The sequence below is a fragment of the Bos mutus genome, chromosome 19, assembly GCF_027580195.1.
Source record: "Bos mutus isolate GX-2022 chromosome 19, NWIPB_WYAK_1.1, whole genome shotgun sequence".
Taxonomy (NCBI): Eukaryota; Metazoa; Chordata; class Mammalia; order Artiodactyla; family Bovidae; genus Bos; species Bos mutus.
The window spans coordinates 40254748-40276665 of NC_091635.1; the positions used below are offsets into that span (position 1 = coordinate 40254748).

General features: G+C 57.2%; 1 protein-coding gene across 1 annotated transcript in view; it reads right to left on the reverse strand.

The window, feature by feature from the left end:
• Nucleotides 1-3459: 3459 nt before the first annotated feature.
• ABR (ABR activator of RhoGEF and GTPase) overlaps nt 3460-21918 on the reverse strand; it is a 185874-nt gene continuing 167415 nt past the window's right edge. The window contains 7 exon segments of the mRNA XM_070390306.1: nt 3460-4049; nt 4617-4764; nt 6892-6997; nt 8013-8147; nt 9283-9422; nt 10145-10254; nt 10526-10585. Of these exon segments, the coding sequence (XP_070246407.1) occupies nt 3960-4049; nt 4617-4764; nt 6892-6997; nt 8013-8147; nt 9283-9422; nt 10145-10254; nt 10526-10585 (789 nt within the window). The 3' untranslated portion in view covers nt 3460-3959.

Here is a 21918-nt window from a genome sequence, read left to right on the forward strand (position 1 = left end):
CCTGGTAGCCTTTCTCTGACAGTAGCAGCTCAGCCTAATTGTGTGCTATACACAAAAAAAACGCCCTTTTACAATCAGGACCTGCTGCAGATGCTGCGTTGCTCTGGTGCCTTGGTGGTGGGGTGAAGATGAACTTAAGACCAGCAGGGAGCACGGTGGGGGCCTGTAATTCCAGCCGCCTGCAGCCAGTGGTCTTGTCTCCTTTATCCCACTAGAGTCATTCCTGTGCCTTTTTTGGCTGTCTCCCCCACTGTGGGCTGTCTTCTAAACCTTAACCAGAACTCAGACTCAGCTGAACCATCTAGACATCCTGAGTGTGTGTGTGTGTGTGTGTGTGTGTGTGTGTACATGAGTGATGATGTCAAGCCCAGCTGGTAACACCTTCCTCTGGCCTTGTCTGCTGTTGCCTTTGGAATGAGCATGAGCTAGTGCACAAGGCTCGTGCCCTTCTCAGGGGGAGGAGGTGGAGTAGTTCTATAGAATGCCTGTCCCAGTCTCGGTCAAGAGGCTTCACTGCTGCTAGGCTGCCTGGAGAATCCTCACAGGTCTGAGAACAAATGTTGGAGTGGGTCCTCCACTGTCCCTAAACAAGGCACCTGTAAGCAGTTAGAGCACACGCAGACACTCTTACCTGCCACCTGTCAGCAGTGCCAGAAGCCTGGCGTCTACAATCCAGTCTAGCACGTGGGGTCAAACGACCAAGAACAAGCACCGCTGCCCTCGAGGCTGCCTTGGGAATGACGAGTCCTGGGCTGTCAGTAGCCGTCAGTTCAATAAGCCAAGCATTGTCCACTCTGACTATTCAGTCAGGAGAGGAGATGAATAGTTTCCTGTTTTAGATGGCTAAGGAGGCAGTATGAGCTCATAAACCAAACACCAATTTTCAGAGACATCTGTTCCCGATCTCCAGAATAAACACAGTGTCCAATGGCTGAGGCTGGTGGGAGCCGACATTAACCCCGCTAGCTCTCCTGAGGGAGGCTGGGACCTCTAGAGGATCCAGCCTCCCCAACAGAGATTAGGCCAGCAGGCTGCCCCAAAGACCTGCAATTTCCAAGGAAATTGTAGAGATGTTTGCATAAAATAAACTCCACTTGAATAGACAACTTCCTGCCATCTCTGAGGCATACTGATGGCCAGGTCTCTGGTGGGGCATTTGTATTTTCATGAAAAGAACTGGCTGGTGACAGCTGCGGGCATTTGTGAAAGAGCAAGGCGAGGGCGTGGGCTCATCTCCCAAACTGCCATGGTCCCCACAGGCCGAAGGGACGCACCAGGGGGAGTTCACTAGTAAGGAGATTCTTGGAAACTCACATCTGGATGCAGCTGGAAGAGTTAAATATTTAGATTGGTGATCTTCCCTGGACTCCCGGGAACACAAACGTCCACACCGCAGGGCTGAGTTGTGTGCAAATGTCAGGGCTTTGCAGGTTTTTTTTTTTTTTTTATTAACATTTTCCTCTCACGTGGCTTACATCAATTTATAATAATCTACATAAGTTGAAACAGAACATAGACCAAAGAAAAATATATCCTTACCAACTTATGAAAGTCAAATATTAATGAAGGGTCCCATCATACCTGTAACAGCACAACACCGGCAGCCCGCAGCCATCGCCAGCAAGGACAGGTGTGTGGATTCCTGTAGCCTGTGGGCTCCTGTCGGCACAGCCTGCCCTGCTGGGCACAATGGCTGGGATTCTGTGCAGTCCCTGCCGCTCAGGAGAATCCATGGGCTGTTCCCTCAGCGCAGCTTAGTCCAGGTCTGGTACCCACCCCTCCTGGTTCTGGGGGTCGAGTTGGTAAATATGCTGAGCCTTTCCCATTTCTCAGCCCTTCCAGCCTTCCTCCCATTCTCATCACCTAAGAGGTTGGGGGGCTGCAGTAGCTACCTGACGCTGAAGGTGGGAGGCACCTGTTAGGGGCTGTAAATAGCTCTAGGTGGGGCTCCAATTCATTCCAGTTAGTGGCCATGGAAGCAAGAACCTTCCAGGCCACCTGCCGGCTCCCGAGTGTCGAGCAGGCTCCAGGGATGGTCAGACATGGGGGATGTTCAGACTGCAGCATTCTTTCTCCACCTGTGGCCCAAGCCCCTTATCTTAGGGAGTGGGGCTCCTCGCTCAGCTACTTAGCAGGCAGCCAGGGCGTCAGTACCTCTCTCCTCTTGGGCATCTATCCTCCGATGTGCACAGAATGTGTACCGTTCTGCCCACGCGGGGCCACAGGTGTAAACGAGACAAGAACGGGGCCTTCCTCTCACTGAGCCGGTACTAAGGCTTCAGGGCCCCAAACCCTTCTTTAAAACCACCCTGAGCTCAAGCTATGGGGAGCTCTTCTCCCCAACCCCCAGGGCTTGGAATCTAGTCTCTGCCAAAGGAGAGCCAGGGAGCCGTGTCCTGTAGCTCCAGCCCTTGCCGCCAGGGCTGTCTCCTCCCAGGTGAACTGCTGGAGGCTGGCAGCGCTGCTCAGGAGAGAAGAAACTGCACATTGCAGGCGCTTCTCTCTCCTTTCCAGTACTGAGCAGCGGCCCTCAACATGGGGATCGGACCCTGCGGATGAGTCGAGCATCCACCACCAGGGTCCCCTGCAAAACCCAGTCCCGAGACAGGCAGGTACCTGGCACACCCCAACTCCTAGAGTTCCCCCGAGTTCACCCACCAGGCTGCGTTCAGAAGCCAGGGGCAGGAGGCAGCACCGTGACGGCTGGCTACTGCTGGACCGCGCCTGACTTTCCCAGGCCCTGGGGCGCACGTGGCCGTGGGGGCTGCCCCATGGCAGTGCTTGGCTGTGGAGTGTGTAACGTCTAAGGCAAAGGTACCACGAGGTATGGGAGGCACCAGGAAGGGCTAGCCCTCTCGGACGGAGCCTGCCTGTTTCGAGACGCCTGCTTCAGCCCTCGTGGTTGCCCTCCCAGAAGCCTGGCTCCACCAGAAAAGCCGCCATGACAACTTGCTCCCAGCCCGGGATGCCCAGCGCTCCCTGGCACTCCTCTCAACAGCCCACTTGCTCTGTCTCCTTGGCAACCTGACTCTCCCACCTCCCCCGATTCTTTCCTGACCCTCTAGCTGCCTTGACAGCAGGTCTCTGGTGAGTCTCTACACTCAAAATAGAACAGCAGGAGAAAAACTGAAAAGCAGAAGAAACAGTCAAAGGCGCCTCACGGGGATTGGAGACAGAACAGACACACCCCAGAAACGGAGGTTCGCAGGTGGAAAAAATTCCAGCAATCTGCTCTCCAGCCTGTGCTGAGCCGAGGATCAGTGCGAGTCTGTCTCCTTGTCCAACATTTGCACAGGCAGCAAGGCGGACAGGCGCGCCTCCACAGGTGGGGGGCGGCAGCATCGGACCGGCCGCCCCCCGCCACCGCTGCCCAGGGCCGCCTCAGAACTTTCGAGGTGATGGGTCAAAAACCAAAGCTGCAAATGCATGCAGGCAGGCTTGGGGCGGGGGGGGGGGTGGGTGTGGAGAGGACGGGGCGGAGGAAGACCGAGGGGAGGCCGCCAGGAGACTGCGATCTGGGAGCAGGGCCAAGAGAGGCGAAGCTGGCAGCAGTTACAGAGCGCAAAATAAAAGCCTTTGGACCGGACTCAGGAGGAAAGAAAGTGTTGGAGGAAATCAAAGAACAAAGCAGGCTGCCTGTGTGCCCACACCGGTCGGCCACTACCTTTTCTGCATGACAAATAGACGTAAAACAATTCCCGAACAGCACAGAGCATTAGACACGACTAGAGGAACGGAGGGCAGAGCCGGGGTGCGTGGCGGGGCCGGGGCCGGGTCGGCTGGCTTTGTACAAGGTGGCACAAAAGATACACGTCTTCCAGTTCTTGGAAATCTGTGTCCCTTGGAGTGTGGAGCGCTGGGTTTGGGAGTTCTCTATTGCAGTCCTTCAAGTCTGGGTTGGGTCCCTGGCTGGAGAGGCTGGCTCGGAGCTGCCCTCCCACAGCCGCTCCCACCTCGGGCTACACGTCGGTGGAGAAGTACAGTGTGTTCCGCTTCAGTTCTGCGAAGGAGATGGGAGGATGCTGCAGGTAGTAGAGGAGGACCTGGACCTGTGGGGAGACAGGGGAGACTGAGGCTGGGGTCCTCACCCCGAGGGCCTCGTCCGACCCGCTGAGAAGACACGCTGTCTGGCCTGGGCTCCTGTGGCTCCCCGCTTCCCCTCTGGCTGGCTCCAGCCACTTACCCTTCCCTGGAAGCCCAGGTGTGGCTGCCCGTTTGTGGCAGTAGGGGGTGATGCAGGGCAGAGGGTAGGGTGTCCAGGGCCACTTCCCCAACCTCAGTCCTGTTCCAGACCAGACCCTGCCCTGGGTCTCACCGGGCTCCCCCCAACTTCCACACATGAGGGCAAAGCCCCAGATTTTCCTGACACCCCTGGGTTTGCTTCCCGAGGCTCAGGCAGCTCCCGGGACTGCAACCAGTATCTGGGACACCCATCCTCTGGGCTCTTGGTCCAGATGCCTACTTTTTAGCAGGACCATCCAGAGCCCTGACTCCTTGGTGGCATCCTACAGATCCATCAGCCCCGCTGCTCAGGATAGGAGGCGGGTAGGAGTCCACCACTCGGGGAGCTCGTTTGACCCCTGCACCTGCCACAGGCCCGCGCAGCATGGAGGTACCTGCGCCATGACATCGTGAGACCAGATGTCGGCAGCCGATGTGAGGTGTGCTTTGCTCTCCACTTCCGAGGGTCTCAGTAACGTGGGGCCAAACACGGTAGCCAGGTTGTGAAGGGACATTTTGTTGACGGGCTCCTTCTCAGCAACCCTGAAAGGGACGGGAGGGGCGGAAACACAAGTCACATCTGGCCGCCACGTGGAGCTCCAGACCCTTGGCTAATATTGCTCCTGGGAGGATTCCCCAAGGGGGTCACTAGCCCGCCCTCTCCTGAGGGTAGAGACTGCTCCGTGAGGAGGGGACTCAGCCAAGGGCCCATGTTCCCAGCTACGTTCCAGTACATTCCACTGACAGATTCCCAGCTCCTGGGCCACCCCCTGAACTGATGGTAAACTGCAAGAGCCAGAAGGACCCACTCCAACTCTCCCTTGCCTCAGAGAGACTATTACAGGTCCAAGAACTTTCCCTGTAATAACTCATGCTCGTCACAAGCAAGCCTTTGGGTAGGTAACAGTTTCATCCCCCCTGGAGAGATGAAGAAACCAGAGTACAGAGAGGTCAAATGGCCTGCCCAAGGTGACCCAGCAGGTGGCAGAGCAGGGATCCGAACCCAAGAGGTCTGCTTCCTGAGCCCATGCTCTTCCCCACCCTGTGCGCTGTCCACAATCAGCCCAGCCGTGGAGAGGGGCCGGGAGGAGGAGTCCCAGGGGGCGGAGGCCAAAGGCCAGAGGCTCTGCCTGCTGCGCTGTGGCAGGAACATCCCTCGTCACAGATGGAGCCCAGGGGCTGTCCTCCCAAGCTTTTCCAGAAGGGTCTGCCTCCTGGGATCCTGGAGCTGCCTCCTGGATCCTCCTCTGCTTCTCTTGCATGATCAGCCAGATGTCTGTAGCTTATTTCCCGAGTGACAGCAGGGGCTGCCATCTGGGGCTGGTGTCCAGCAGGCTCGGTACCACCCAACACATCAGAGACCCTGCGCCTCCCCCCGATCCCAGGCAATGTTTTGGGGTGAGACCCAGCCGCCCCAGGCAGCACCTCTGACCCCAACTCCCACTGCAGCATCACCCCACCCTCCAGGCAGGAGCCGTGGATGCGCCTGCTGAGCGCCTTGGAAACGAGCAAACACTGCCATGCCAGGAGGCAGCTGTGCAGCTGGCCCTGCCCCTCACCACACACACACACACACATACACACGCGCGCGCGCCAGGCGCCCAGATGTGGGAACAGACTGTGCCCGGTTCCCAGGGTGGAAAACCTAATGAATTTTCCTCCCCACTCCTCTGTGTGTCCTCCCCACAGTGCTCGCCAAACTATCTGGGGATTGGTTGGGACCTTGGTCCCAGCCAAACCAGAGGGAAAATGTCTCATAATGGGAAAAACAAGACGGCAGCTCAGGCGTTCCCAGGTCTCCGCTGGCCCTCCAGAGCCTGGCCTGGCCTGGCCTGGCCAAGCCGCCACCGGGGGCCTGAGGGCTCAGAGCCCCTCACCGGGGGTGACCTGGTCCTGGATGGCAAGTGGATTTAAGGGACGCCTGGGGACGTCTCCTCCCCACTCACACCTGGGGCCAGTCCTGGGCTCCAAAGTGAGTGACGAGGTCACAGTCAGGGCTAGCTTCCGTTCCTAACTTAGGTGGTGTCAGCTTTGGCAACTCTTGGTTTGACCGGACTGTGGAAGGGGCAGAGCAGAAGGTGTGATGGACCACAGTTTAGGATCTGGGAGATGTGGACTCCAAGGGCAGAGCTACTGGTAAACCCAAGCAAGTCCCCATCGAGCTGGGGACTCAGATTCCCTACCTGTTTGATGAGGTGTGGGTCAAGACCAGTGGGCTTCAGGCTTTTTGGACTGTGACCCATAATAACACACACGCTTTACATGATCATCCAGCACACGCAACCAGAGTAACTGAACAGAACAACATGCACGCTTGCCCTCTGCAGTGCACCCTGGGGCTGTCTCTCCTACTCTGTTTAAAAAATGCTAAGTGGACTGAGTGGCCTACTGACTGGAAACTCCTCCTACAGTCCTTGGCTCTAGCCCTGCCTCTCTAACTGTTCTATGGCCAATATTTGAGGTGGCCCCTGAGATCCAAATATTTCTCCAAACAGAAGAATCTGAATGCCAAGAATCTGAAGGGCAAACTCTCACCTGGCTGCGGTGGCCCAGAAGAGACCAGCACCCACAAGGAGGTGCCCAGGATGTGGCTTCCCAGGGCACGTGTCCTGCCCAGCTGGAGCCCGCCCCCCCCTCCACCCCGGACTGGGCAGGGCCCCTGCCCATTACCTTTTCAAGTGTTCCAGCAGGAATAGGAAGGTGATGAGGTTGGGGTCGGGCAGGGAGCGGAGCAGATGCATCATGCAGTTCTCCTTGGCAGCAGGATCTGACAGGGCTGCAGGGACACGAGGGGTTGGGGTGGGGCTGGGCTCCGGGCGGGGAGGCCTTGGCCAGCACCCTGGGGTCAGGAGGCTGAGGGAGCCTGGGGGGAAAGCCTGGGCTGCTAGGGGTCAGGGGGGCAGACCCAGCAGGGATGGGGCTGGTATTTTCCCAGGGGTGGGCTATTAACAGGCTTCTGCAGGAGGCCCCACTCATGACCTGGAACCCAGCCAGGAGGCGGGCAGGTGGAGAGCAGACACCCTTCTTCCCTGCAGGGTGTGGGCCTGTGGGGCTGGAGCCACTCCACCCCTGGTCTGTAAGGATACAAGGATGCCCCTGGCGTCAATGTTCTTTTTTTTTGGCTGCGCCACTCGGCTTGCGGGATCTTGGTTCTCCAACCAGGGATGGAAACCAGGCCCTGGACAGTGAGGGGCACAGAGCCCTAACCACTGGACCACCAGGGAATTAACTCCCTAAATGTTCTCTTTTTTAAAGCACTTCTGATGCCAGAGCCTGCCAGCGGCCCGCCTTCCGCTGGCTCTTCATTCCACTGACTGGCCCAAAAGAAGGCGAGGCAGGAGGGATGCGCCCAGGCCTGGATCTGGCCCAGGTTGGGGGGAGGCCACAGTCCTGCCAGGCAGGGCCCTTGGCTTCCTCCCAACCCTGGGCATGGGTCAGAGAAGAGAGCGCGCTCTTCTGGAAGGCTCGGTACCGCCGTGTCGAGTGCACTCCAGGCTCGCTTCTCCCTGGGCCTGGACCCCACACCCTCGGGGCAGATTTCCCTGGTCCTAGGGCTTCTAAACAAGGAGGTCAGTGTCCAAGGAGGAAGCACAGAGGGCAGCCCCAAGGAGAGATGGGCAGGGGTAGAGTGGGCCCAGCCTCTGGAGCACCAGAAGGCCATGTGGGCCCAAGGCACAGAGCAGATGGACATGCCAGGTGGGGGGTGGGCAGGTGGGCACAGATATCTCATTCTCTCTGCTGGTCAGGGAGGCCTGGCTCAGCCTAGCCCTCAGACCCCTGCCGCTGCTCACCAATGCCCTCCATGAAGGCGGGATACAGTCGGTCTGTGAGGAGGGGCTCGGGCAGCTCCCGGAAGTAGAGCTTGAGGGTGCCGGCAATGGCGTTGATGTCCATGTCGCTCAGCATCAGCAGGATGTCCTTGTTATCTGTGGGGGGGGCGGGAGGGCAGGGGCTGTGCTGGCTGAGCCACCTCCCACCCCCATGCAGCCCTCAGCGGGACAGGGAGCCCCGATCTGTCCCCCCATCCACCCTGAGACAGCCTGCTTGGGGCATGCACCCCCAACCCACTCTGTCTCTGGTCTGGTCTCCCCAGCAAAGGCAGGATGTAGGTAGTGCCCACAGGTGGTCTGTGACTCAGCTCCGTGGGGGAGAAGGGGAGGGGAGCACAGTTCACCATCCAGAGTCCTGGAGCCACATTCACACCGCGTGTCACATGCCCCCCTTCCAGCTGCAGTCTCCCCGCCGCTAAGCCCTTCTCTGGAAGGCACTGCGCATTTTTATGCCTAAAATCATGTTCTGACAAAGCCTTGGCTTCCGGGTGGCACAGAGGAGCCATGTGCCAGCCTGTCCCCAGCTTCCCCCCCACCCCCAGGTTCCCTGAACATGTCTGCTTGGCAGCTGCCTGGAGACACCCACCAGACCCCCTCTCAGCTCCCACAGGATCAGCACTGCCCAGCCAGTTCAGGGGTCCTGACTGCTAGCAATGCTGTTGCTGCAGCCTGAACGGCAAGATGGGGGAAAGAACCATAAAGGTCAGGCCCTCCCACCGAGGGGCTCAGTCAAAGTGAAAGGTAGCAGCGCCCCTCCCAAAGGGCACTGGGGAACCGGAGAAGGTGGGGGTGCCAGAGCCAGCCAGCCCGGCTGAAAGCTCTTTAGTTTCCCTGCAGCCTGGGAGGCCAGCAACAAAGCCAGGAACACAGACTCTGGAGTCAGCAAGATCCGAGTTTAAATCAGGCTCAAAGCTTATGAACTGAGTAATCCTGAGCAAGGTACTTGGCCTTTCTGAGGCTCTGCTTCCTTATCTGTAGCAACGGAGGCAAGACTGGAGGGCAACGGATTACATGAGAAAATGCAGGGCAGGCCCATGTCACAAGGACTCAGCAATGGTCCACCCCATGCCATGCCGGGCCAGAGTGTGCAGTCCAAGGCTCCTCTGCCATTGGCTAGTCAGGGTCTTTCCATGGAGAAGCCTCCTGCTTTCGTTACGCTCTCCCACCAGCTCTAGGAACCAGCCGGAGCGCCCCCTCCCCACAACCACCGGGCTGGGCCTCCCAGACTCACTGGCATCAAAGACGGCCTTCAGCGCCTGGATGTCTGTGGCCACCCCTGATATCCGGTAGATGCCAACTTCCTCGATGCCCCGCTTCTCCACCTCCTCCACACACTGCCGCACGATGTAGGGCACCTTGGAGCGCTCCCGCCTGGGGGTGGGGGTGGGGTAAGGATGTGAGGGGAGGGAGGGGAAGGGGGCCCCCCAGTGATCCCTGCATGCAGCCCCTCCCTCTCTGCAAACCGTGGCCTTGGAGCGTTTCGGCCTCTGGTATCAGGAGATGGGGGACAAGGAAAGGGCTGAGAAAGAGGCCATGCTACCACCCACCACCCGCCGCCACAGCCCACCCCAGGCCTGGGTGCTGAGGGACAGCAGGGGCAAAGGCAGGAAGTTTTAGGAGATCAAAGCCTGAAGTAAGAGCTTTCCTCAGAACAGAGGGTTCATATTTAAATACTAAGGGGGACCCAGTGGGTCACCTACAGAGCAGGGTGGGCCAGACCCTGAAGACAAAGGGAGGGGAGGGGGCTGAAGGATGCCTTCTCCTGGGGGGCAGCCACTTCTGGATTCCAGCCGGCCGCTGCCACACCAAGACACAGATGTACATCTGTCATATCTCCCCACTTATGACAGGACGCTGAGGATCTGGGGTTTGCACGTGCAACCTCCCAGTGTCTTTAAGTGCTGGCTCATTTATTTCTAAAGCACTGTGTGAGGCAGGGAACACACTTCTGCTGGCCACTTTTGCCCATCCAAGTGGCCGTTGTGACTACTGAACTGGAGGGTGACTGCTGGCGTGCCAGACATGGGTGGGGGGCCTGGAAGGCGGGGGCCCTGGAGAGCGGGGCTGGCAGGGACCCCAGACGCAGCACCTACTTGGTCACCACGCTGATCTTCACACCGAAGACACCGCTCTGCTTTTTGGAGGGGGTCCTCTTCAGGCTCATGTCTCGGCTAGTGAATTTCATGGAGAATTCCACTTTGATCTGGTTGGGGGCAAGGCAGGCACAACCCCCCAGGGCATGAGTGCCCAAGGAGTGCCCCCTAACACAGGGGCCCCCCAGGACTGCACCCGGGGGCTCCCTGAAACACTCACAGGGTGGGAATGGGAAGGGTGCAGGTAGAGGAGAGGGGGGAGGGGCTGGATGAAGGGAGCAGGGGGTGGGTGGGTTGGGGGAGGGACAGCACCCCAGGGCACCAGCCAGAGGCTCGGCCGCCCACCCACTGTGCAGACACTTCCAGTCTCGCCCGACTCACCCCATTCATCTCAATCACATCGGTGTGCCAGTTCTTGGTTTCTACAGTTTGTGGATCCAGCTGCAGAGAAAGAAAGAGAAGGTGAGAAAGAGAGAGAGGTAACAGCAGAGACCAAACCAGAGTGCCTCCCTGCTCCTCAGGCTCAGACGTTGGCTAAAAGTTCAGGAAGATGGAACTGGAGGCTGATGCTCATCTTGACATCAGTCCTTCAGAGGCTCCACGCCCCAGGTCCTTCCTGCCCGTTAGTGAAGGATTCCCCCCACTCTGGGAAGGAGGTGGGGTGCGCTCTTGGACGCATTCACCCATCACCTCTCATTCACTCCTGACCCTGCCCTGGGAGAGGTGTACTATCACCCCATTTCACGGATGCACAAACTAAGGCTCACAATCTATCAGAAACTTGCTCAACTGCCTGTATTGGGGTCAGGAACGCTGCGGGCACAGCCCATGTACCTGGAGGTGGTAAACAGGAGGCGGTGCCACGCAGAAGTAAAGAAGAGCCCTGGGTCTGAACCCCAGCTCAGCCACTTCTGGCCGGGTGACCTTGGGAAGTTTCTACCTTGCTAAGCCTCATTTGTTTGGTCTGTTCATTGCCAGTAAAGACCCTGCCTTGCTGGATTATTGTGAAGACTCATTGAGATAACAGGTAAGTGGCTGGTCTCCCAGGAAGCAAACACGCTGTAGAGGGGGCCCCCAAACTGGGCAGGAGCCCCAGGGAGGTGGAGATGGCAGGGGAGGCCCAGAGGTATCCCTCACAGGTGACCAAACAGGGCTCGTTCCTCTGGCTCAGGGGCCTTCGAATGTTTTTCCTTGTCCATCCATAAACTGACTTGGAAAAACAATGTACACCCTGGCACATTTTTAAGTCAACATCTGAATATTTCCAAATCAAGTTTAAATAGCTGCAAAGAACATAATTTCCAGAATAATGTAAATATTTACATCTTGAAACAAAACTGTCACATCATTCTCTTAAATGTATTAGTGGAATCCAAAAGCCATAGTGATTTGATACCCACCATCATCCATTTAAAAAACACATAAACAAGTTCTCTTTCCCTTGTAGAAACCTGTAACATTCCTTTTTCTCCTTGATTTTGTGTTTCTAGTCTATTTCACCCAAAGAATTATGCCCTCGTTTGTGTTTTTCTTTTTTAAAGTCTTTTATTCTTCACCCTATTATATTTTGCTTCAACGAAAACATCTGTGTAAATACAAACGAGAAATTTCCTGAAACCACAAGGCTCCAAATGTTCAAAACATATTCTGGAGTCACTATTACAATGATCAGCAGTATGTAATAAAAAATTTAACCAACATATTCAAAATTTTAATAAACATTCAGCAGCAAAGTACCATTTTGGTGGAGCTACATCTCTTAATGAGATTGGGTAGAGTGCTTTTTCTGTTTTAGTTCATGTATGTACATGCATATTATTTTTTGCTAGGGTGAAATGGGGTTTCAGTTCAATACTTTTATTTTTTTAGTTTGGTTTTTTAAGATGTAAAAGATGAAACATCTGCTCACATAAAACAGATGGGGCTCAAAATAGTTTTTTGGGTTTTTTGTGGCCGCATCGTACAGCATGCAGGATCCTAGTTCCCAGACCAGGGACTGAACGCCCCCTTCCTGCAGTGGAAGCAGTCTTCATTCCTGGACCACCAGGGAAGTCCTTTTTTTCCTTTCGTTTTTGAAAATAGTTTCATTATAGCAATGTTTGCATTTCTTTAACCTCTTTCCTCGGTGTTTGCTTTAAATTGCATATTATCAATATTTATTTTAAATGGTCTCTCAGCTGACAATTCTGCCACTTTGGTGGAAACAAAAAACCGGAAACTACGTGATTTGTGAAAGGATCAGAAACCCAGCCTTTTGAGTCTTTTACCTTCTCAACTCCCACATCAACATTTTAAGGGGCCCCCCTGTTGTCACCGAGGGGCCCTGGGAGCCCTGGGCAGGGGTCTCCAGGGGGCCTTGGGCTCCTCTGCAGAGCGAGGGGTGGGGCAAGGCCATTCGCTGGTGAGTCACTTTTGGGGCAGCAGCACTTACGGGAGCTGAGGATCTGCGAGCCGATTCTCTTAGAATGCTCCTGCCCTCGTACTCCTGGACGACTCCCACACCCAGGGCCTATATAGCGTAGTCTGAACACTTCTGTTCTAACAGGCCCCTCACTAGAGTCTGGGTCCGCCCAGCGTGGCCTGGGCCCTGGGGCTTCTAACAGCTCGAGGTATTGGTAAGTCTTCTCCCCATCTTCTGTCACCACATACCTGCTGGGGATGGGGGCACCTAAGCTTGCAATGGGATCTGGGGGCCTGCATCTGAGCCCAGGCCCTGCCTCCGGCTGGCAGTCCCCTGCCCGGAGAAGGGGGGAAGTGGAGAGCAGGACAGACGGAGAGCCGTGTGGAGGGGACCGAGCACCTCCTCAAACATGCAAAGGAAGAGTGCGGGGCTCACTGGCTGGCTGCTGCCCCAGCCCTCTATTCTGGAAGGCCCCTGGAACCTCCCTCCCCTAACCTTTATGGCCCACGGCCTGTGGCACGGGCTGCCCCTGACAGCTTCTTTGTCGCCTCCAGAATGCCAGGTCTCTGACACAGAGCCTCAGGGCATCCCCAGCCCTGTCCTCCATCAGTGGCCACCTGGAGCAGAGAGATCTCCATTGCCCTCTGCTGGCGGAGGCGGCTGCTGCCCTTGGGGGACACACTCTGGAATGACCACCCCCTTCTCATGTAGGTCTCTCCTGGCATCAGCGTAAACCTCAAGTCAATTCCGTGGTCCTGGCCCCTAGGGCCCCTCCCCTGCCCTAGCTCCCCCTGGGTTGGACCTGAAGTGGCATGAGGACACAGCCCAGGCGGGGAAAGTGCAAGGACTGAGAATAAGACTGATCTGGGTCAAAATGTCCACTCTTCTACTCAACTGTGTGAATCTGGGCAGGTCACTTAACTGGAACCTCAGTTTCCCCACGGTGGGGCAGGGTGTCCACACCTGCCTCAGTGTTGCTATGGAAAACAGTAACACTGACCGGATATGTTGTAAGCATTTCCTGTAAGTCTGGCTCCAGGACAAACCCCTTACTTACAGCGTCTTGCTCAATCATCAGGCCCATGAGGCACAAGTCCTCCTAGCTGTTTCCATTCTACAGATGAGAACACTGAGGCTTAAAAAGAATGAGGAGTATGCCCACTGCCACATGTCTAGGAAGTGAGAGCTGGCGTGCAAATTCAAGTCTCCCTGACTCAGCTTGGCTAGACCTGCAAGGTCTCATGTACAGCACCCAGCCTGGCGCCCTTGCCTCTGGCAGCTGCTGTGATCAGTGTTTATCTGGAAGGGAGACATGAGGCCTCCACCGTCTGGCACCACAGGCTGACCTGGGGGCTGGCAGGTCGTCTCCAGTACGATTCTTTCATTCCTTCCCTCCCCCTCGCTTCTGTTCCAAATGCCAAGTAGCAACCCCACGTGTTCCTGGAAGCATCTGAGACAGGACCTTCGCAAGCCTGATGCGAAGGCTTAGTCCCAGCCCTGTTTCTTCCCGAGAGCCTTCTCAGGTTAACTCCAGGCCTCAGGGATGCTCACTCCCCTCTGCCTCCCTGCCACACTACCACCCTGTCCCCTGGACCGTTTGCTGTTGCTGCAGTCTGTCCCAGGCCAGGTCTGGGTAAGGTGGCACCGTCACATTTCGCCGTGAGTCCCATCACCACCCTATTCCAGACTTCCCTCTGCAGGTGTGGCCCTGGCACCCGCGGTGGGGAGGGCGACCCAGCCCCTCAGCGCCCCGACAACGCAGCCCTGTCTCCTGGGAGGCCAGCACAACTCCAGAAATCAAGTCTATTTCAGGATGTCATTTAAATACAGAGAAGGGAGGGTGCGGAGTAGAGACGGACATGGCACATTTTCCAGAGAAATGATGCTGTCTGAACTGCTGTGGTTATTTATAACCCCTGGGAAAAGTGGACTTTGCTATTTCCTGATTAGATTAGTGCTGGGGGGCGGAGGAGCCAGCCTCCTGGATGTCAGTGGATAGGAACATCTGATGGCTCACCATCCAGTCCCAGCAGATAGGTGCCGTCCCCTCACCTGGGGACCAGGTACCAGGGGGACACTAGATCACCTGCGGGAACGAGACAGGCTGGGGAGATCCCCCATCAAAGAGTGCCTCCTTCACCACACAGGTCACAAAAATGCCACGGGCCCACCCCCAGGGAGCACAGGCAGGAGACAGAAGCAGGTCCCAGAACATCCTGGAGAATGTTACCAATGAGTGGCCGAACACAGTCTCTGGGAGCGGCTCAACCATGTCCTTTCTGCCTTTGCCTTTAGACCTGGTGAGGTCTTGGCTGCATGTTCAGACCTCTCCCAAGGAGAACCTGCTGCCCTCTGGGACTGATGTCCCCCAAAGAACCGCCATCCCCCAAGGGAAGGCCGCATCCCAGGCAAGGTGTCTACAGAGTCTCCCAGAGAACCGGCAGGTGGCTGGGAGGCCACCTTCCCCTCTTGGCGTCAGCAGCCTCACGTTCAGGACAGGAAATGGGCTCCCCAGCCTGGCAGGGGGCTCAGAGGAGGCTGCCCTGTGGGCACCCAAACCCCCTCCGGGTGGTGGGTGCCACCTTCATTTCAGAAACGCCCTCAGGGGTTAAGCCCTTCCTCCTGCCCGTTTCTCCCCAGCCTGGGACAGGAGACCCCCAAAGCCCTCCCTCTCTCTGGCTCGAGGGCTGTTCACGGCCATCTCCCAGTGCCTGGGACGCATCAGTGAATTTGGGGGCCCCGTTCCTGCTCCTTCGAGTCAGAGTCCTTCTGACAGTGGGCACTGTCCCCCCACCATCCCATACTCCCTCCACCACGCAGCTCGCTCAACCCTCTCCTGGTGATTTCTGCTGCCGCCCCTTCCCCCGCTCCTATCCCGGGCCTCACGTGGGCGCCTTTAATCCACGAGGAGGGGGCAGGGGAGGGGGGCGGTGAGCCATCAGAACTGGCAGCTGCCATCCCAGCAGAGGGGGGCGCAGAGCAGCAGTGATTACTTTGGCAGCTTACGTGGGGGGCTTGCAGGTGACAGGGGCCCCCACCTCCCTGCCTACAGCCCCGTGGCGCTGAGCCCCTTCCCTTAGCGTATCACTGTCATCTCCCCAGCACAAGCCCCACAAGTCCTGAGGAGCCCGCCTCCCTGGGCCCTCTCCCACCCTTTCTTTCACTGAGCACATGCTCTGCCCTCTGCACCCAGGGCCTGGCATCCGGGCCCTGTCCTGGGCAGTGGCGTGGACTTCACTCGAAGCCCAGAGTTGTTTTTAGGGCTACCTAAAATTAAGTGCAGTGACCCAGCATGGCCAAAGCTGTCACCCTCACAGGTGAACGGGACACTGAATAGAAAGCAGAGGCGGGACTTTCCCTGGCGATCCAGGGGTTAAGAATCCGCCTGCCAATGCAGGGGACACGGGTTCGATCCTGGTCCAGGAAGGTTCCACACACGCCATGGGACAACGAAGGCCACGTGCCACAACACTGAGCCCGCACACCTAGAGCCGTGCTCCACGTCAAGAGAAGCCACCACGAGACGCTGATGCGGCGCAATATAGAGTAGCCCCCGCTCACCACACCTAAGAAGGCCCACACACAGCAACGAAAACCCAGTGCAGTCAAAATGAATAAACAACTTAACACACAGAAGGCAGAGGTGTGTGGCTGTGTCTTGGGGAACGGAGGCTGAGCGCTGGGTCGTGAAGACCAGGCCCTGAGCCAGGTGTGTTGTCCGATGGGCGTACACTTCCCGGGGCTCCCGGTCAGTGGCCACGGTGGCGGTCCTGGCTGGCCTTCCCCTGCCCTCCCCAAAGTGCATCCACATGCTCTGGGCTGGTCCTCCTGGGACACTGAAGCCAGCCTGTCATTGGGGCAGACCACAAGCGTGAGCAGCATGGGCTGGCAACGGGCCGAACAATGGCGCTGCAAAGAGCCTGCCTCCCTGCCCCCTCACCCCCCGGGAGGGCACTGGAGGCTTCTGTCAACGTGGCGGTCCGAGAGACACTTGCAGAGAGGCAGGGCGGAGCAGGAGGGGGGCGTCGGGCCTGCACCCTGCTGTGTTAGGGGGAGACCAGGGTCAGGCTCAGTAAACTCACCGTTTTCCCAGAGGCCAGGCCCCCCACCATAAGGCCAAGCAAGCTGTGTCCCCCTGCCTCCCGGCCCCGCCCTGCAGGGTGAGCTACTGACGGCTTGTGGCACCGGCATGAGGCCACTTGGCCTCTGCTCGCCTCCCCTCCCCCCAGAACTTTGAAGTTCCCAGAGGCCCACGTATGAAGGGGTCGGCAGCTCTGAATGCGGCTTTTATTGAAGCCAGGTTAGCACCCACGGTGACCCGCGTTTCAGGGCTCAGCCTGCCCTGCGCTGCCATCGAGCCCTCAGGCTGAAACTTGGAGTGGGCACATCTCTCCCCGAGCCTTGGGGCCCCGGCCTCCAATGCCCGCCCTGCCTGCAGACTTCACTCCAGAATGAGGCCTGTAACCAACAGCCAGGAAGCTGCCCCGCCCCAGCTCAGGGACACCAGCTGGGTCACTCTTAGGAAAAGGAACTGGTCAGGGCTAAATCAGGGCTTCCCAGGGGGCACTAGTAGTAAAGAACCCGCCTGCCAATGCAGGAAACATAAGAGATAAGAGTCCCATCCCTGGGCTGGGAAGATCCCCTGGAGGAGAGTATGGCAACCTACTCCAGTATTCTTGCCTGGAGAATCCCATGGACAGAGGAGCCTGGGGGGCTACAGTCCAGGGGGTCACAAGAGTAAGGACATGACTGAAGCAACTGAATATGCACACACAGGGCTAAGGAAACACAGAGGCAGCCCCCAGCAGCTCTGTCTCCAAAGGGAAGGGGCCACCTTAGAGGTCAGAGTCCCAAGCAAGAGGCTCCCCGAGGTACATCCGGGGAGTGTCACGCTGCGGCCACAGAGAGGCCAAGGGCTTCTGGGACTGCTGTGGGCTCAGGGGCCTGCCTCTGGACTTGGAGCGGTTTGGTAAGAATTACGAAAAGTCCTCCTCTGAAACTGACCTCATCCTCTCTGCCCCTCCATGAACACTGTCTGGGCACAGAGCCTGCTGGTGGGAACGAGGCACAGCAATCCCCCGGCCTGTGCCCACTCTGAGGGGCCCCTTGGTGGATTCTCCCCAGGTCCTCCCCACTTGCAGGCTCAGCTTGCGAGGTGGGGCTCCACACCTCCGGAAGCTCCCCACCCAGGGCACACAGCCTTGATCCCGACGGGGCTCTGTGACCAACCAGGACAATGAAGAAACGGCCGAAAACTCAAGTGAGCCCGGGGTTGCACAGGGGCATGAGCGGTGAAAGCACTTCCTGCACTAAGCCACTCATGGGACCTCATCATGTCACTCTCTAAGCCTATCAGCATCTTGGGAATTATCACATCGAGAGATAAGAATGATGTCTGGAACTCAGTACATGCTCAAAACGTGTCTGCATCACTAAAATTGGGCTTAACCTCCCCAGTGGCTTCCCACCACACTTAGATTAAAAGCCCAGCTCCTCCGAGGCCGCTGCCCACTCTGTCCAAGGTCATTTCTATGCTCCATGCAGCCTCTCTCTGCCTCCAAACACACCATGGTTGCCCCAGTTCAGGGTTTTCACCTCTGCCTGGAAGGCACCCTTCCCAGATCTTTCAAGAATCTGTGTCATTTAAGTCTTAGTTCAAAATTATTTTTTCAAGTGAGGCCTCTCCCCTCCGCTCTCTGATCTGTTACCCAATTTTATCTTCCTCACAGTACTTGTGCAGCATGAAATGATCTCATCTATTGCCTGACTAATCCTATGGACAGAAAATTCCATGAGAGCAAGGCCTCTCTGCCCTGGGCCGCCTCTGCAGTGCCCAGCACATGAGGGTGCCCCATCAGTATTCCAAGGCCAAATGAATGAATCGGGGTGTATAGGCTGGAGAAAGCAATGTCCTTAAGCCAGGGGTCCTTCGGGACAGGGGTTGAGAAGCCCCACACTCCTGCTCACCTCTCTCCTCCTGTGGTCAGTGAATGGCTGGCTGTGGCCCAGGGGGTAGCCCTGCGACCTCTTCCACCCAGACTTTCCCAGCGTGTTGAGAGTTTTAAGGCTTAGGCGTAGGAATCTTGAGACGTGGCCAAAATCATCATATGAACTGGATCTAGGAGATCATCCTGTTCAGATCCTTCTTATACTGAGGCCAGAGAACCAGAGAGGTGAAGAGATTTGCCCAAGGTCACACAGCAAGTTAAGATAGTAGACTCAGGATTAGAAAAACAAGGCCTCGCGACTCCCAGTGGCCCAATGCCTTTCTTTCTCTGGCCTCCTGGATTGGAGGTGGGGGTGCTCCAAGGAGGGGGCCAGAGCACAGAGGGGACACTCAGGCATTCAAGGGGAAGAGGAGCTGTAGCTGCCATGGGACCCTGGCTCTGGTCACCGTTCAGCAGAGAGGGGGTTCCAGCTTCTGGCTCAGGCATGAGTCCCACGTTCTCTTAGCCAAAGCAGAATCAGGGAAACCACTGTGGGGCTCCCTGGAGAAGGCAACGGCAACCCACTCCAGTGCTCTCGCCTGGAAAATCCCAGGGACAGAGGAGGCTGGCAGGCTACAGTCCATGGGGTCGCAAAGGGCCGGACACGACTGAGCGCTGAGGGACTAGGGGGCCTCCTGGCCTCTCTGCAGCAGAGTTCCCCTAGCACTCCACGGTCACTTCCCACCTCTCTATGCCCACCTTTGGGGGTGGGGGGGGGGCAGGGAAAATGGGGCCTTAGTCTAAGGCTCACTAGGATCCAGGCTGACTCTGGCTTTCTCCTGGGGATTGGGGCAGGTGGGCTCCAGATATGGGGATGTGTGTTCCTTTGGGTGCCAGGAAGACATCAGAACACAACTCCCAGCGAGATTTGATAGGGAAAAGGAAGCCCAAACAGCACCTGCCGATTAGCTCCCGATAATCTGGGCAGACGGCAAGGCCACTCAGCAGAGGACTGGGCCTGGCCAGACTTATGTGCCCTGACCCGCACCTGGCAACTCCCCCAAATGGACACCTGCAGAAGTTTCTGGGCTCTTCCCAAAATATCTGCTCTCCTGGGGCTTCGCGACCTCTGGCTAGTTCTGCACTACTGGGCTTGGGCAGCACTGGCAGGCTCAGCTCCTGCTGGGCTGAAGCCATTCAAAAGCCAGGGGCACCAAGCCTGGCATGGCTGCCTGGCCAAGCCACCTGCGGACTGTGGAGATGCTGGAGAGGGCTGGCGCCCCTTCTAACCTCCCCAGGAGCCAAGAGACAGCAGCTTGCCAAGTGCACTAAGAGCAGGGGCTCCTCCTCTGTGAAGGGATCTGTGACCTCAGAAACAGCACAGGATAGTGGGAGTTGTTCAGTCGTGTCCGACTCTGTGCGACCCCCTGGACTGTAGCCCACTAGGCTCCTCCGTCCCTGGGATTTTCCAGGCAAGAACACTGGAGTGGGCTGCCATTTCCTTCTCCGGGGGTTCTTCCTGACCCAGGGATCAAACCCTAATCTCTTGCACTGCAGGCAGATTCTTCACCATCTGAGCCACCAGGGAAGCCCAAAACAGCAGAGAGTTTGTGCATGTGTCTGGCTTTGGGCCTAGGCAGGGCTCCATAATTGTCATCAGATTCTCTGAGTGGAGGACTCCTGCTCTGTGGAATCAAACAGGCCTCTCGGGAGCCAGCTTCGGGGAGAAGTGGGAGCAGCAGGGGTCCAGAGACCACCTGTGAGGCCCCAGGAGTAAGATCTTCTCCCTCTGGGGAATATGTTAATATAATGGCTGCAGGAGCACAGGAAGATCTCTCTACTCTGCCCTTCAGGCCCCCAAACCAGCCAGGGTGGACACCATCCTGGGCCCACACAGAGGCCCGGACAGGGAGGAAATGGGCTGCCCACGGGGGTCTCCAGCCCTCAAGAGAAGTGTTACTGCCCCTTTCCTGCAGCCGAGGGATGACTACAGGGGTGTGAGTGGGCGTGTGAATGGTGAAGACAGGACGCAGGTCCCTTCCGTCCAGCAGATAAGGTGTGTGGGGTGGGTGCCAGATGGGGGCAAGGGGGCAGGGAGGTGAGGAGCCGGGGCAGGAGAGATATCTTGTTGCCTAAGGTTTTAGGATCTTTTTTGATGCCCACAGCCAGACACTGAAGGAAATGATGATGGAGTAAGAGTAAATGAGCCTGAGACATCTCTCTACCCCAACACCCTTGTACTCTCCGTGCCTGGAACAGCCAGTAAATGGCAGACTGAACCTTGGGGACATGCACGTGGCTTGCATACCTGATGCTACCTGTAAGGGAACTGTCAGGTTAAATGACAGACTCTGGGAGGTGCCAGGAGCTGACCAGTGGATGCCTTCAAGATGATGAAGAAAGGGACCTTCTTGAACCCTAAGCTTCCCCAGATGAGCGGGCCAAACCGCACCCCCTCCATCCTTTCTTGGGTAGCACCTCTGACCCTCCTGAGCAATAGAGGGGAGCAAACCCCATCTTAGAGCAGGTGGCCCTATCCCGGAGCTCAGCAGGAAACATCTCAGTTCACCTCGCTGGCCTCTGCCTTCCCGAGAGACGCTCTTCGGAGTGGGTAATTCCCAGACCCCTGAAGCAGAGGTAGGGTCATCAGGAACCATCCTCAGTTCTCCCCCACTCCCCTGGACCCTCCTAGTTCAGCCGAAGCCTCCACCTCCAGCCAGTATCTGGCCTGGTGTGGGTCTCGATGTCTCCACTTGGGCTGCAGGGCGACAGCAGGGGCGCGGATTCCTGCCCACCCACACCCCCCACTCCTGAGACAAAAAGCTCTGGCCTGGCCACTGCCTCCGTGGGGCTCTACTAGCCTCTCTGGCTCCCACAAGTGACCCCATTAAAACCTGTGGACACTTCTGGGGGCAGGATGGGATTCCTCTTTCAGCCCTTCTCCCTCCAAAGTGCAATCTAAGGATCTAGAAAGAAGCAGAATGGGAGAAAGATCAGGCACTGAGCCTGGTCTCCCTGAGCGTGATTTAAAGCCAAGGGGAAAAAAAAAAAAGGAAAAGGAAAGTAGAAATGTGAAGTTAAACGCAGAGAGCACTGGCAGAACCCACAAACTCAAATGCCACGTGTCTCCTCTGCTAAGCGCTTGCACAACAAGCCGACTGCCAAGTAAGAGCCTAGTGTAAAGCTCCAGCCCCAGGAGCCTTACCCTCCGGGATAAGCACAACCCCAACCACAGCCCCCACCCAGGACCCAAAGGAGAGTCTGCCAGTGGCTCCTGCCGCCCCTCTTCCAGCAATTGCAGACTCCTGGGGCCAGAGGCTCTACAGGTTGATAACACTGGGGTTTTCCCATTCAAACAGATTCTTCAGCCCCAGCACTGGGTCCCCAGATGAGTCACTTGCACCCCCCTCCAGCCTTCCTGAATCTTTTAGTTAAGAGGCAGCAGG